The sequence below is a fragment of the Lonchura striata genome, chromosome 1 (assembly GCF_050655825.1).
Source record: "Lonchura striata isolate lonStrDom1 chromosome 1, ASM5065582v1, whole genome shotgun sequence".
Classification (NCBI taxonomy): Eukaryota; Metazoa; Chordata; class Aves; order Passeriformes; family Estrildidae; genus Lonchura; species Lonchura striata.
Genome location: NC_140703.1, coordinates 89,630,433 through 89,647,336, shown reverse-complemented (window position 1 = coordinate 89,647,336; position 16,904 = coordinate 89,630,433). Strand labels below are relative to the sequence as shown.

Below are 16,904 nucleotides of genomic sequence, written 5' to 3'. Positions count from 1 at the left end.
ATCTGAGAGCATTCAACTTCTAGCTTCTCTATGGCTTTACACTCTCTGAAGTTCTGGGTCACTGATTTCATCAATGAAAAGATTAGGAATAAAGCAAAGGAGGGAGGTTTGACTCCAGCTATGCACTAATTATCTTAGTATTTTATTATTTTTCTCTAGTCCTAATATAAACCCATAATTAGAAACTGAATGTTTTGCTCCCTGCTTCTGATGGGTAGTTATACAATGCTCTACAACTTCTACAATATTTAGGAGGAATATACAGGAATTAAGGAGTCAATTTTGAGCATATCTGTCAAACATACACTGGCCAAAATGCACAGACTCCTCTTTGTCATGATGTATGTCTGATCCCTTCCCACGCTATTCCTGACATCCCATTAATCCTTGTCTCACAGAGTTTGCCCAGTTCCCCAGACAATTCATTGAGTAAATCTTCTTAAAGATGAAATGCTGAATTTGCTGCTCACAGTAATTCCTCCATTAAAGCTGTGTTTTGTGAGCCTTTCTTGGAAGATGAGACACTATCCCTTCTTCATCTTTCCTTCAGATTTCCATTCTCTCTGCCCCCAAGGATTGCCAGCAGTTCATATCACCCACCAGCCAGTTTGGGAGATCCTAACCCACCACAGCTCTGCAATGCAGAAGCAGGTTTCACACTTCTGTTGCCCTACTCCATTCACTTCTGTGGCCTAAGACCACATCATATGGGTACTAATTTTACCCTCAATTAAATATCACATGGCAACCACATGGCTCACAGTGCAATTTAAGACCTGAGTTTGTATAACAACTCTTCCCCTTAATATCATGTTTTAATTTAGATTTATGATATGTCAATATAACTTGTTGTAGGACTGAGATCTGGTGCAAAGCTTTTGTTTAAAAACTCTGTGGAGCACTTCCTCCTTTGGTGGAGCTGGGTTTATTTGTTGATTTTCAGGTACAGAACTGTATTTCATTGCTGATTCAGTATCGGTACAGAAGAAAAATCCCACCCTTTTTAAATAACGTACCACTGTTTTCATATAAGGAAGTCATATAATTTCTCTGGCACAAATAGGAAATACAAACAGAACTCAAGTTTCATAAAGCTTTGTACAATTTCAGTACAGATGATTCATTATAACCTGCTAAGCATAAAAGCTGCAAACATGAGAAAATGGGGAAAAGGGCTTGTAGGTTTTTCTTCCTCTGGCGGTGATTTTCAAGTTTTTTAGTTTAGATTCTACCTATCCTGAATCAGAAACTATTTGTAAGAAATGTGAAATCATAACTTACAGAAATAAGGACCAGGACATACAAGCAATAGCAGCAATATAAAAAAGAGAAACATGCAAGCAGCACCGCTATCTCTGACTCTTAGAGTAGCATTTACAGACCTTGAGTTGGGCAGCTAAGCAAGGTCTGAGGGGAGGAGACAGGAGGAAACTTGACAAAAACATCACTGAACTTGGTGCATTTCTTAACCATAGATTTTGCTTAAGTGCAGCTGTTAGGGTGGGTTTATGGACTTTTGGGTTCATTCCTTTGAATAAAATCAGCTCAATTACAGTGCCAAAACCCAGAAGACAGTGTCAATGCTGTTTCCATTCTGCAGAAAAGAACTTTTTCAAAGAAATTAGATGTCTGGGACTTAGCTAAAATTACTAAGACCATACTTCTTGCTTCTCCTGCTGCCAGGGAGATCACCATTGAAAGTGGAGCATGGGCACACAGAGCCACTTGGAAGGGAGCTCCATAGAAAGGTTGGGAATACAAGTGCTGTAGTGCACATCCCTCTGGTTATTTCTGATTTCTTTTACAGAAAATCTTTGTACAATATATAGGAAGACACTACAAAAAGCTGGGAGGCAAACACAGGGCCTCTCCTTCCTGCTGGGCAGCAGGCTACAGGGTTAGGCTCCCTCTACCTTAAATCTCAGTTTCTTGCTTCCTATCTGCATTGCTGGTCCAGTTGTAGTGTGAAACATGGTACATGGATTTGGGCACCCAAGGTGGGAGTGAGGAATGAAAAAGTTAGATACCTTACAAGGAGGCCTCCCGCTTGCTGAATCACAAAAATATTGTGTATGTTCTTGCCATTCCATGCTTAAAAATAAAATCCTGACAGCACTCCTGCCTGAAAATTCCTCTGGATTTGTACATACATGGATACTTCCTTTATTCATCCAAAACCACTGTAGGTGAGTGATAGGAGCCTACATATTGAAATTGATTTAAGTAGCTGGAGTCACGGATCATCACTGTTGATGACTTTACACACTTTTGCAGAGCCAAAACCTGAGTCATCAAGAGGTTCCCAAGTTGGAAATGTTCACTTAACTCCTTTTGAGTTAAGGTCTTCGTTAGGCATTTTCAGTGACATTTATGTGCCCTAAAAAATTCCTTTCTGTTTTTATAACCCTTTCCTGGAATGCAGCTGATTCTGATCTGAAATCAAAAGCTCTATGCAAGTTGAGGTAATCAATCTGTGCATTCACATGTCAGGGATGCCTTTATGTATTTCTGGATGCAGACCATAATATGAAACAAAGGCAGTGTCAGCTTCCACCCATAGCACTGCATGCACCCAACTACTGCTGTTTAAATCCACGTCCAAACCCCTACAAATGTCATGTTCTCCTCTTTCTTGCAGTGTTTTATTGGAAAGAAAGCTTGATATTAGCACATAAGAATTTGAGTCTTCTCTGAACCACTAAGTGCCTTAATACAACTCTTGAAAGTGATACGAGAGCAAGTACACTGGTCCCCAGAGGAAAATCATCGTTTGGTTCATATAAAAGCTTTGTTATTCCTTTTGAAGCAGTGCACCAGGGGCCCTAGAGATGCAAACACTGATGATCTCTGCTCCTCATATAATTAATGTCCTGGCTGGTGCCATTGTTTCTGTCTCTTCTTCTGTCTCATACTCCTCCTTTGCTCTGACAGTGAACCCAGCCTTTGGCATTGGAGCTGGATTGTCTGCTCTGGTGAAACGACGACGGCCGACTGAATTTCCTCTTGGGGCTGACGGATTGGGTGGCCCAGCTCGTCTGTCCACGTGTGCCAGCGGAATCAGCTCCTGGCGCTGCTTTGCTTCCAGCGGCCGTGTTCGGGGCTGGGACCTCGATGTTAATGGCAACACAGCATCAGAGCCACTTCTACGCTGATCTAAAGATAAATAGACAAAGAATTCATTTTTTAAAGAAGAGAAGAGAGAAATATCATGGTACTAGAAAGGAGAGATAAAGGGTACTCAATACAAGCATTTTAAATAATTAATAGAGAATAAGGAAGCAGTCAAGAGCTAAAAATAGCCCTAATTTTTAATTTTCATCTCAAAGCTGCTGTTTAAAAAAAATTATTTACCTTATCTCTGCTCTGAAACCCCAGAAGATAAGCACATTCACTTAGCTTTTTGTGTCTCACAGACCTGCCAAATGCCTTCGCTGCAAGGGTGAAGGGCAAGAGTGAAATGCAAGAGTGCTCCTTTATGTAATTTGAATTTTCCTCAAATTTCACAGGTGTACCTAGTACCATGATGAAAAAGCATTTTTAAATCCAGAGAACAAACCAAAAATGTAACAAAGGAGAAAATTCTGGTCCATCAAAAACCAAGTTTGCCAGTGACCTGTGACTAACAAATGGGAAGACAGTTTCATCTGAAACCAGAGGTGCTTTGATTACTTTGGGTGTGTCAGATCTGCTCCTACCAGCTTGCTTGGCCACAAGTACATTGTAAAAATTTGCCTGCAAGAGGCCAATAACCAGCATTCTCATCTTGCTGAGTTTATAAAATATACTTTTTCACTTTCCTAAAGCCACTTGTAGGAAAGTAGTTAATGTAAGAAACAACTCCTAACAATCTAAGCTAGGAGGTTCTGGGATAGAAACACAAAGGCCTAGGAACAGTAAAATTAGTCCAAATCCTGATACAATTAAAGTGCACATGTATTCACTATGGTCATAGTTTCAAAATGTAAGAAATTAATGCAGATCCATAACTATTAATCTATTTTAAGCTAATGTTTATTTCACAGCTGGCACAGTAAAGCATTGCTGCTCATAGGCCACATGGACATACTACACCCTAAGCAGGATAGGATTTCTCAGATTTCCAGGGCTTCTACTTAGCCATTTGGGAGCATCACTGCTACAAAGTATGAATGATATATACTGCCAAAGAAATAATTCATAAAATCATAGACTGGTTAGGTGTGGAAGGGACCTTTAAGATCCCTTCCTTCTACCCCTCTTTCATAAGCAGGGAACCTTCCACTAGACCAGGTTGCTCAGCCCCATCCACTTGCTCATGAATACCTTCAGGAATGGGCAGTCCATAATTTGTCTGGTCAACAACCTCTCTGGATAATTAATTTATATGAGTGGCAGAAAGAGCTGGTAGGTGACTTAAGGATCTATTTGTGGTCATTTCTGACCCTTTAGTTACTAAAATTTCTGCACATGTTATATATAAGACCTAAATCAAGCTTGCTGGAAGATATTTTTTCCAGGTCTTCCAGGCATAGACAGAGGAGATGACATCTCTGAAAATGCATGTGTCCATGAATGAGGTTGTCATGCTAATTCCTTACATACTGAGTACTTCACTTCTTAGTTTCCAAGTGCAATTCATCTCATCCCAACAGTTTATGAGAGGACTTTAGGATGGCTTTTTTCCTGCTGAAGACACTTAAAGTGGTGTTAATGCTACACATTGGCCCTAAGATGGGGTCAGAGGCTGGAGCAAAAAGTTTACTTATGTGGATAAATCTATCCAAGGCAGGGCTTAAATTCAAGTCCTATCTAACAGAGAAAAAAGTACTTGCATTCACTGCTTCAGGATTTAGCTCTCTCCCCACTAAAATAATATGCCTACCTGCTATAGCAGCATTTGTTTCCTTAAAAGTATCTGCAGTGCTTTTAGGTCTGAGACTGCTGTGTGGAATACTTTAACTCTTTTAGAAAGATACAGACGTCCTGTAAAGAGGTTCTGATAAACAGGACAAAAAAATCCCCCTGAGTAACATTTATTTTCCTCTCTTAGTAGATCCTATGGGTTTCCATTTTGCTGTCATTATGTGTGGGTGCCCATACAGAACTTTGAATTGAGCGTTTAGGGCAGGAATCAAAGACAGTGAAAGGAAGAGACTTGGGAAATCCAGGGAGAAACAAGTGCAGGAAAATACAGGAAAAAGAAGATAAAAAGGGCCAGTCAGTACATATCTCCAGTAATGTCCTGCATTTGATCAACACAGTCTGTCTTGTTTGTTCATTTGACTACACTTCTGACTGGGTTCCTCTACCAGCAGCTCCCCATACCGTGTGCTTGTGTGCATGGAGGTCTGAGTGCCAGCAGCTGGAGTGACCGGGGCGCATCTCTCAGTCCAAAATTGCTGGCAATCATCCAGCCAGAGTAGCCATTAAGTGTTAGATCACTAGATGCTGGGAATTTTAAATTTTCTGTGCTGAAAGGCACAGACCCACAAGAGAATACTATATCTGACCTGAAGCCATAAAGAAAATTTCCAAAATTAATTCATAACACTCAAATTACCCACATGTAGTTTATAAATAGATGTGCGTAATATCACAAAGTAAAAAACTTATAGTTCAAAATTTTAAAATCTAACAAAATAGAAGTTTTAGGGCAGTAGCTAGTTGTTCTTCTTCACCTTCTTCAAAAGTTTAGATAGTACTTCATAATTAGAAAGTCCGCATTGCAATACACAAGTAGTTAGTTATTGCGTTAAAAGAAAAAATAATTTAAGTATCATTTCTTAATTAGATAGTTAAGCCCTAAAAGACCTTATAGAAAAAAAAAGCCATTTTATAACTTGTTAGTTAAGTATAACTTGTTCAAGCATACCTTGAACAAGCATAACTTGTTCATATAACTGTGAAACTCACAACTTATAAGACTATAATATAAATGAAAAATAATAAACATTAAGTTTAAATAGTAAGTCTAAGCACAAAATACCATCCCAAACACTTTAATCCAAACCCTAACTAAAATAAAATTTTTAAAAAAACAACAAAACCCAACAATTCAGTAGGATAAAAGGCTTTGGAACTGCCTATTGGAGCAACCAGGAGTCTGGAACAAAGACTGAGGAGGGCAGAAAATCTGTAGGTTGGCTACTGGAGGGAGCAGGAGGTCCAGAGCAGTGGACCCTGTGAAAAGACCATGAGATCTGTGGCTGGCTACTAGTAAGTACATAATGTGGACTGGATACCAAAGAGACATGTGCATTTGCATGTGTGCGTCCCTGTGTGTGAGGCAAGAGGAGACCAGGGGGTCCAGGAAGTTGCTCCAGGGAAGACTGGCTGCCCAAGGCCAGGTACTGGAGGGTCCTACACCATGTCTCTGTGTGCATGTGTCTATGCAGCTGCTATGGGGCTGTGTCCTCAGGAACCTACCTGCCCAAGTGCCACCAAATGTGCAGATGGAAAGTCCAGGGCCAGCTACTGAGCAGAGCATCTATCTCAGGCCAGCTACTGAATATTCAGATAGCATGTACGTATTTATAATTTTTCATTAACAGTCTCTCAGCCTCATGAGCCAGAGAGGGGACAAGGATGAGGCCATTGGTGCTGTTTGCATTTGTGTGAGCCTTGTGCCATGTCTGTGCTGCTCTCTGTCTGGCTGTGCGTACACATGCACTGCATTTTGGTATGAGGCTGCCTGTTGGGAACACCTGCTCAGTCTTGGTACCTGCAGGACCTGGGGACACCAAGCTCCATCAGTATCACCTGAACTGGGCTACAGGTTCAGCAAGTTATAATAATTTTGCATACAGCTCTGTCTGTGGGGCTGCAGGGAATGGCTAATTTGTGTTCTTGAGCTTGGCCAGCTGGAACGGCAGGGATCACCTGAATGAATATTTGTTCAAGAGGGAAAAAAGATACAAGCAGGAGGTGCTGCAACAAAACAGACGCTGCTGTAGTTATGATCACATAAACAATGTAAATAAAACAGAAATGAGAGAAGGGTGTATGTAGCTCATTTAAAGAGGCCGCTGACTTCCATGGGACTGTGCATATAGTTAAATCCACCAAACAACTGGCCAAGTTTCTTTTGTTACTGGAGTAGGATACAGAGTAAAGCACTTCCATTACCTGTAAATGTTACATGCCTGACTTTTCTTCTAGTGGGCTGGCGTGGCCCCTGAGGCAAGGAGAAGTAGCGCACTTCTGTGGTGTTAACCTGTGTAGGAGACAGAAGTGTGTCCAGTGCCTTGGCACGTACTTGGTGAAACAGTAAAGAGGTATGGCAATATGCTGCACCTCTACAGCCAAATTTTGAGAGGTATGAATAAGATCAATGCTTGGTTTGGATGGTTGAACTCAACTTTAGCTCCAGTGAGAATGCCTGTCTGATATAACAGCCAAAGGGTTTTTTACCATCACCAGAGAAAAACCATGTTCTTCTAAGATTCACCTTTCTTATTTCAGGTGAAAAATTTGAATACAACTAATCTATCCAACAAGAACTTATTTCTCTTCCTTAACCATGATTATCTCAGCTATAAATATCTGTGCTGTTCAATGCCTACCTTTGGTCAGACAAATCTCTTCCTGATTGAGAACCCAAATCATCAACATGCCAGAGGCTTTTCATCAGGCCTTTTTTGATTACACTATACTTCGCACATGCAAAATCAATGCAAGTTACATTATTTTACTACATACAGCCAGAGTAGCCAATTTATGACCAATGTATAGAGATTGGACATGAAAACTTTGCTGCTCATATACTAAGTGAAGCTCTTTCTTTGTAAGTGCTGCATGAGCACACCGGGAAAATATCAATTTTAATACCAGCAAAGATCACATTAAAACTTGTGCCTTTCCATATCTACAGAGAAGCAGAGGCATTTTTACATAAACAGTAGATGGATAACAAGTACCGGTCTACCCCAAGGCAAGCTGTTTCCCTTCCTGCAACTTTGTCTCAGGCTGTGCTCCCGACGGATGAGGATTTCCTGTGCTTGTTTCTCGCTTGTGTCGGTAGGAAGATTGTGCCGGTTGTATGCTGGTGCCTGAAACAGAAAATGCAGCCAGCTCATTTTCAGTGCATTTGCAATGTCAATCGGTCTGATCAATCACAGGGCCAAGGGGATATCTGCCTCAGCTCTGTCACTGACCCATCACAGATCTCTTTGGTATCACATCGCAAAATGCAGCCATGCATAAATCTCAATGCTGCAGAGCAAGATGGGAGAAAACATGAACCCAGCTGGAAGTCTCAGACCTCAAGGGCTGCGTTTTGATGCCATTTTTGATAGACCCTTGCCTGCTCAAAGTGCAGGTATATAAAATATACCTACCTAAGAAAGCCTCTGGGCTTGTCCTTTGTCATCTCTTATCTCATTAACTCTAGTTGGGAGCTACAGATAGTCTCAAGAAAGAGATAACTGGTTAACTCAGCTCTGAGCTTTGGTACTAATATTACTGAGCCTGGAGCAAGCTTCAGATGCACTCAGGAACAAAGAATGAATCTCCAGAATGAGATGCACAACTGAGTCTCCTTTCTATACTTGGACAAACTACAAATTAAGATTACCCTAAAACTGAGCATCATTTAAGGCAAGCATTTTAGTTTATCACATACATCTAGTGAAATGAAGGAAACAAGTATCTGCCTTAAAGTGAAAAATTCACGGAAGTTTATAATCCCTCTTAAAAAGCAGAATCTGATCTCAGTTTCATTTGCAAGGATCCTTGTAAAGCTGGTCTGGTGAGCAACAGCTTTTCAGAGCTGAAAAGGAGCATTAGAAGTGGCCTTATTTTTCATCCAATCTTTCATTTCCAAAAGCACATCATTCTCAATACTACATAGGAAATGACTAGCACAAATAGTCATTACTGTAATTGATTTTGAAGAGAGAGTTCGTATCAGTAAGCTAAGAGATAACTATATATGCAAATTGTTGCTGCTAAGATAAGAAATTAATATCATAAGTATAATTAGCCATGGCAAATCAAACAATGTTAGGAATGAATAACATACTAATAATGCCACATTTAAATGAGCAGGCCCTAGCATTTTCTAGTACACGTGTGTTACACGAGTTGGCCCTGTTTATCGGCATAATTTCAAGGTTACTGCAATGTATCCTCTCCCACTCGTTGCTGTGGGCGAGATTTCAATTGTCTATTCAGTACCCGAGACTGGATTAAGCAGATACCATACCCTGAGCTGCATCAGGGTCGCTACAAATTTCTTCAAAACAAATCCACGCTGAGGTATTATCACACCACTTTTACAGGGAAAAAAAAAACAAAGAAACAACAAACAAAAAAACCCCAACACCTAAACGTGTAAAATGAAGCTCGGAGGCCGTGGAATTTTTTTTCCTTGTGTTTTTCCCCCTCCCTCGGTGCGGGCGCATGCCGCTCCCACTCGGCCGCGCGGTGCTCCTCCGCCCGGCCCCGCGGCGGAGTTTCGCTGCAGCCGCCGGAGCCCGGCCCGGCCGGGCTGCGCTCCCGGGGCAAGGCGAGGGAAGCCTGACCTCTACAGCTCAGTCACAGGCTTTCCTGGCTGTGAAAATACGATCAAGCCCGGGGTTGTTCCTTCCTTGCCCCTTGTCCCCGGTCGGGCTCCCAGCTCCCGCAGTGCCGCGGTACGGGGAGGGCAAACAAGGCTGCGGGTCCGCAGACGGAGGCGGCAGCGGCGGCTCACGCACCCTTTGTCGCACTTGGTACAGGCTGTGTGCCAGGACATCTCTCATGGCCTCCACCTCTGCCGGGGACAGCCTGTGTGCACGCTGGCTCCTGCCGCTCCTGTAAATAAAAGGGGAAATCAAATATGATATTAATGAGCTGATTAAATACTAATCCCATTAAATAATGCATGGTCTATTTTTAGTGCTAGAAGGCTATGTAGAGCCTTTTAGTGATCAGCAACACCTGCAAATCATCAGAAGATTAATATAAAAAAGGTAAAATTTTGCTCTTTCATTGTTTTTATGCGTATAGTGGGTACTCAAATTGGGCCCTAAGCCCTCATACAGCTGACAGCAGAAACCCTTCTTTCTTAAACCTCCGGAAGGAAGTTCCTATTTAAGGTTACATTAGGCCATAACCAGCTCAGGAAAGCACTGCAAGTTTCCTCCTCTGCCTGAACAAAAGCTTCAGCATGATCTAGCTGAAGTCTGGGCCTTGCCTTCTTACTGGATTTTACTCCTTTGAGAAAGTGAAGAAAATCCTTCAGAACAAAAGAGTATTCAATTATGAAGTCTGAGAGACCTGCCCTGTGGTGAGGAGAACATATAAAGTTTCCTTGCTACTGAACCTGTTTCTCCATGTGAAATGAAAGAACCACCTAAAAGATAGTCATCTTTGTGTCTTTAAAAGACTTTGACAAGGCAACAGTCACTTGTAAGCTGCTTGGCTTTTTCACCAGCAAAATAGTGGAGGAGAGCTGCTGTGAAATGTTATCGGGTTTCACCACGTCAGTCAATCACTGTGAGAGTTAATGTTCAGATGAATTCCCAGGAAAAGAAAGGCAAATAGATAGTGATCATCCAGGATGAATCAGTCTGAGTTTATCTTGTTGTTTGTGATTTTTTCCTTTCTCCATTTTGTTTTCTTGCCTCTTAAAAAAAAAAAAAAAAAAAAAAGTGATTGCAAGTAGTGTTTTTCTGCTAAGTGATATCCTTAAAGTGTTGTCTGTATATTGTGCAATTAGAAAATCAATTACGATCTATGTACAGTATTGCCAAAGTTTTGTGTACATCTATCTCACACTTCCTCTAAAATAAATTTTAAAATTTTAATAGTAAAGGATGATGTATTCAAGCTAAACTGTGATTAAGATGTAAACATAGGAAAAGGGTTGGAATTTACAATTACATCTACTTTAATGATATTACTACTGTTTTGTTCTATGACCTACCATGATTTTCTTGAAAACTTGTAGGACCAACATGAACTTCCTGGATTCTATATTTTACTGCCTCCTACCATCAAGTAGACAGTGATCTCTGGTACCCTGGCCCCTGTTCAAAGCCCCTGGAATATAAGAATTAATTCCTGATATATTTCAAGGTTTTGGAATGTGTTTTCATTCTGCCATCAGGCTAAAACAGAGATCTGACTTTTTTTTTTTCTGTGAAATAAAAAAAGATGGAAATTAACAACAGGTTAATGTGTAGTATTAGAGCTAGAACTGGGATAAGCAACAGGTTAAGTACCTCACTGAAGTATGTGTGACCCATGAGTCTGCCACTGAGATGCTGGCAAGTCAGTGTGACAGAAAAGGGCTGCCTTTCTGGATTTGACCAGAAATCTTATCCTTGATATATCCTTCTGATCAAATGTTTAATTGACATTCATTGATTCTCAACAATTGCAATAACAACAAAGTTAGCTATTTACCATTTGGGAAAAAAAAGACCTTCACCATCACCCAATTCCAGGCTGAGTGGGTGGGTGCATTGGTTGGTTGGTTCCTTTTTCACTTGCTTTCAGTTCTGAGATACACTGAGATGATTTGGGGATGCTACTATTTTTTCAGGCTTGGGTGCACTGCACCTTTACTCCCTACTGGGTGTGGTGTGTCTCAGACTGGAGCACAGCCCATGTATGCTGCCTTCCACACAGGAAAACCAGACTCCTTGCTGTCAGCAGCCCTGTCTGATGTCCCTTTGAACAACAGGGATACCCTCGGCACACCTGGGAAAATATACACAAGCACAAGCACTGGGGACTTTCAACAAGGATTGGTCTCTAAAATACAGGCTTGGCTCATTTGTATAATGCAAATAGAACTGGAATAGTTGCTGCAGGTGGTTTTGACATCACAGGGAACAACAGCCTCCCTGTTTTGTGCTTCACTGAATGTGTCCACAGGGTCTTTATACCTTACAGAAGGGAATAAACAGGGGAAAGCATCTAAACAGGGAAAAACTTGACTCCACTGGGGAGATTATCAGATTACTTTTCTAGCTGCACACCTGACTTTCTCCACATGACAGCACAGAATTATCCAGTTTTAAGTAATTTCAAATCTTATTATTTTGCTCTTAAAGTGAATTAAATAGAATAAATAAAACTGCTTGAGTCTCAGTTGAGCTGGGGTAGAAAAAATAGCATGAAGATCATCTATATTGTTCTGCAGCACAAATAAAAAACCATCATTCTTTTAATGGGATTGGAAATTAACCCAACTGATAACAATGCATGTATATGGTAACAAGGAACAGATTGCTTTTACATTTTGCAATACATTAAGAAAAGGCTTTCAAAAAAACCCAAACTTGTTCAGTACGTTACTAAACCTATAAAGTAATCCTTATTGAAACAATTTCTTTTGTTCTTATTGAATCTTCCAACATGTTACAACAAAGAACAGCACAAGATCTATATTGTGAAGAAAAAAATTATAATATGCCATGAAAGCTGTCCCTCTGTAATGACTGTCATGACATTATTTCTTTCTTCCTTAGATATGGAGATACTTGATATTTGATACATTGGTACTCAATACACTGATACTTGCACAATCTGTGTAATATTATTTTTTATATTCTATCTAAAATTTTTGAACTTTGTAAACTCTTCATTATTCTTCACTCATCCTGTGAATGAAAACATTATCATGCACAACTTTCTCATAACTGTATCTCCACAAATGGTAACACAACAGTTGGTTCTGATCTGTACTATATTGATATATTCTAAGATTTACCAAAGTCAATATTGCAGCAATATGAAGCCAGCATTAAGTAAACTCAGTACCAAACCATCTCTCTCTGTAATGGTTATATTGCCAACCAAAACGAGCCATAAACCCTCAGTTTTGGTAATATCTCCTAGACTCCAATTTTGCCGTTTCTCGCCTTATGTATGAGGCTTATATTCTCCAAAATATCATAACCAAATGCTCTGCTTTTGTTCCAGTGTGGATTGTTTGTTGCATAACCCATAGGCAAATTTTCTTACTCCACACTGAAAATACTGTAAATTGGACACCCACTCCACTTGCTGGAATCACACCAGCATGAATGTAATTCTTTAATTTACAGCATTGGAGATCTGCTTTGATTCTTATAAAGTAAATATCCTTGTGTGCATAAAGGCTGCAAAAACTGATCAGAAGTGTGACTGAGAGTTTTCTCACTACTCTGGTAGTGCTAATAATTATTTCCATGCCATACATTGGAATTTTATTTCAAATCTCCTCTTGTTCATGGCCAGAGTTTTATACCTTCATTGAAGACAGAGACTTTAGGTACACACTGAATCCATGACAGCAATCAGGAAATTTATAAATACATTTAGAAACCTTTTATACAAGTTCATTTAATTGCTGTTGGGAAAGGCAGCAAGAACTGCTGTATCAGCTCAGACCAAAGATCCACCAACTAGCTCAATACCCTGCCTCCTGCAGTGCTCAACAGTAGACACGTATCAATGAACAGAGGTGGGGAAAATTGTATTTTCCTAGAACACTCACAGCCTGCAAGATCATTATGGTTTTGAGCCACAGGCTGTTTTTCTGAAGTTGACACTTCATTTTTAAAAAGGCTTTCTCATCAGATGATGATGCACAGCAAAATTCAATTACAGCCAGGGTAGAGATGGCAAAAATTAGTCCATCCTATCAGCTGTTTATTAAAAAATATCTTTCAATCTAAATTCTCAGCTCAGGAGAAAATTTCTGAACTATGCTAGAGTGATTTGTCTTGCTTTCTCATTCCCTCAGGAAAAGAAGAGGGATGTGGTTTGATTGCCATGGACTCTCCATCAACCTTGCACATTTTCTCTTGGCTCAGAATGGTTAAGGGATTACAGCAGACAGAAAGAAGCCTGACATACATGCAGTCTTTTTTAATATTATCAATTCAACAAAGAATAATTTAGAGAGAAAAGGGCTAGGTCTTACACTGCATGCTGACATCAGTACAAGAAAGCAGATTGATCTTGACATGATTAAGCCAGAGTTTCAAGCATTTTAATTTAATATCCAGTTGATATTTGGATTTTCTGTTATTGGTAGAGATCATAATTCAAAAAACGCAATATGCTAGACCCTACCAGAAGCTGCTGTAAAATGGAGAGTGCTTTAAGGATGTAACAGGAAAGAGCAGGCAATAGCAAGAGAGCAACAGTGGTCAGCAAGAACCCAGGAAAGAAATTATGGAGGCAAGTGCCTGCAGCAATACCTGTGCTCTGGACAGTGTGTTGCAAAGCAAGGATAAATACATGCATATCAATTATAGTATGCAAGATGGAAGATTTGTGCAGCTTCTCTCCTAGAGGATGTTCCCTCCATTCCCTCTGGAGATCCTACCAATTTTGTCCCATGGTCTGTCTGATGCCAAGTTGCATTACTCTTTGGTAGAACCACAGAACGCCTTGCATCTGGTTCCAAACCCCCCACAATGAGCAAGGGACATCCTCAACTCTGTCAGGTTGCTCAGAAGCCCATCACACTTGACCTTGAATGTTTCCTGGGATGAGGGATCTGCCATCTCCCAGAGCAACCTGTTCCAGAATTTCATCACCCTCATCATAAAAAAGTTCTTGCACCTAGTCTGAACCTACCTTATCCTAGTCCTACTGCTACAAGCCTACTAAAAATTCTATCCCCATCTTTCCTGTAAGCCCTCTTTAAGTACTGGGAAGCTGCAAGCAAGTGTTCCCAGATCCTTCTCTGTCTCCTAGGAGAGGTGCTTCAGCCTTCTGATTGTTTTTGTGGCAGTCCTCTGGACCAGGTCTAACAAGTCCGTGTCTTCTCTGTTCTGAGGACCCCAGAGCTGGACACAGTGCTGCAGAGTCTCACAAGGGCAGAGCAGCAGGGGAGAATCCCCTCCCCCAACCTGCTGGCCATGCTACTTTTGATGCATGATATGATTGTCTTTCTGGGCTGCGAGTGCACGTTGACAGTTCATGTCCAGCATTTCCACCACAAGTATCCTCAAGTCATTCTTGGCAGGCTGCTATCAATGTTTAATTGGACAAATTTTTTTTGTTTTCAAAATACCAAAATATGGCAAGGTGGTTTGAGGGATTGCAAACTGCAGCAGCAAAAATTGCAAATGCTACAAAAAAATCTGTTCTCAGCAAAAATTCATGATTGGGACAATGGAGTCAGGACCTGTATGCTAAGCCATCTTGCAGGTCTCTCAGCACCTCGCAGGGATTAACAAAACCCACTGGCCAGGTAAGTGATAAGTACATCTGACTCATGATTCCTCTTCAGGACTACCCATCATGGAAAAGAAACAGGAATGTCCATGATTTTAATTTTCATTCTCTGAGCAAAGCACAAATATGATGAACACCAAATTGCACCTTCTCTTTTCATAACTGTCTTCTTTTTTCTTACATTTCAATTAAGTCATGGAATACCTTGCGTACTTCCTCATTTTTGTCCCTGTGCTCTTGTCCCTACACTGCAAAGGGTCAGGAGGTTGGTACTCACTGTAGAGAAGTAGTGGATGATTTTGAAATTTTCATGCTACTCTCAGCCATTTCGATGGCCAATTTTATCTCCATTTTTTTGTACAATGACACAAGGCTGGATTTGGGCTGGTGTTCCCGAATTAAAATTTTCTTCAAATACTTATTGTCAAACTTCTTAAATCTGCAAAAGAGATACCAAAATCAAAGTGTAGAAAAATATATTTATTACAAACATTTCTGCAGTACAAGCTGATCTTCATTCAAATGCATATATCTACAATTCAGTGGGGGAAACTGAATACAAATTAGAGGCACCTGTGGACTCCTGAAGGCCTGGTGAGCTGAGACCTTTAGGGGGATATTTGGCATAGTCTACTGGTCCACAGAGATTGCAGAGCCCTCTAGACAAAAGAAAGAAACAAGCGGCAATCAGAGCAAAAAAGAAGGCTGCGTGTATGTTTGCATATTACACTGCCACATTTGTTAGAAAAGAATACGGCCAGTCTCCATGCTTTTGTACAAATGTTGCATTATAGAAGGACATAACAGCAGCAGCTGCTCTTACTGTAATCCTGGCCTATTCAGCCAGCCACCAATGAGGCTCTAAGTGGCGCAGCAGTTACAGTAGTTAGGGCCCATTACATTGCTGATCATTTTGAATCCTGACAATTAGAGCAGAGAAAATACATTTCTTTGTATTCTGAATAACAGAGAAATTGAAAGGACCCCAAAATACTATGTGCTTGCATGCTGCAGATTGTAAAATATTGCTAATGTGTGGCATAATTTGAATGTGAATGTGTGTGGGTGCCTTGGAACAGGTACATGCTTTCAGGCAGACATTTAGCAGAACAACAGCAGATCTTCAGCAGAGAAACAGTTCCGTTTCTTTCAAAGAAACAGTTTACCACAGAAAGGTAAGGTGCTCCACGATGCTGGGAAAAGCACTACAGGATTTGTGTCTTTTTTTTCCTTAGCAAAGGTCATTTTTTATTCATTAATACCAGAGGAAGGTACACAAATATTTGCACGGGGATTAGAGTTCTTTATGCTTTTCTGTGTAACTAAAAGCCTCCTGGATTGTTATTGTTTAGGTAATTAATTCTGATACACAAGTCTAAAGTTGCATACAAAAGTTTAGGGAATACTTTTTAATAAAATCTTCTTCTATTAAATGTCAGACACAGTGGGTATTTTTGAATCTGTCCATGAACTAAAACACTACATTTATGGCTAGTTCAGGGAAAAATCTCTTTTCAGAGATATCAGGTAGATATGGGACAAAGGATAGCATTTACTCACAGATATGTATAAATGCAGCTATTTCAATGGATTTACTGCTCCAACAGAGATTTGTTCAGTTTATTGACTGCACAGGCAGTGGTGTGGTCCCAGAAGATGGCTATCCTAAAGCTATCTCTGTACTCAGAGCCAGGAAGACATTTTAGATTCTGTGTATGCCCTAGTACATTATATTATTATTCCCCATTGGGACAAGAATTCGA

At 40.4% G+C, this 16,904-nt stretch overlaps 1 protein-coding gene across 4 annotated transcripts in view; it reads right to left on the bottom strand.

The window, feature by feature from the left end:
• Positions 1-906: 906 nt before the first annotated feature.
• The window catches only part of SLC9A4 (solute carrier family 9 member A4), a 33,924-nt gene continuing 17,926 nt past the window's right edge, over positions 907-16,904 (bottom strand). For 3 of the 4 annotated variants that reach the window (XM_085582848.1, XM_085582837.1, XM_031506416.3), the window contains exons 8-12: positions 15,419-15,580; positions 9,675-9,771; positions 7,896-8,027; positions 7,105-7,192; positions 907-3,153 (exon numbers count right to left, since the gene is read on the bottom strand). In XM_085582848.1, the coding sequence (XP_085438974.1) occupies positions 2,855-3,153; positions 7,105-7,192; positions 7,896-8,027; positions 9,675-9,771; positions 15,419-15,580 (778 nt within the window). In that variant the 3' untranslated portion in view covers positions 907-2,854. The remainder of the gene's footprint in view (positions 3,154-7,104; positions 7,193-7,895; positions 8,028-9,674; positions 9,772-15,418; positions 15,581-16,904) is intronic. The other variant, XM_085582858.1, reaches the window with a different exon arrangement.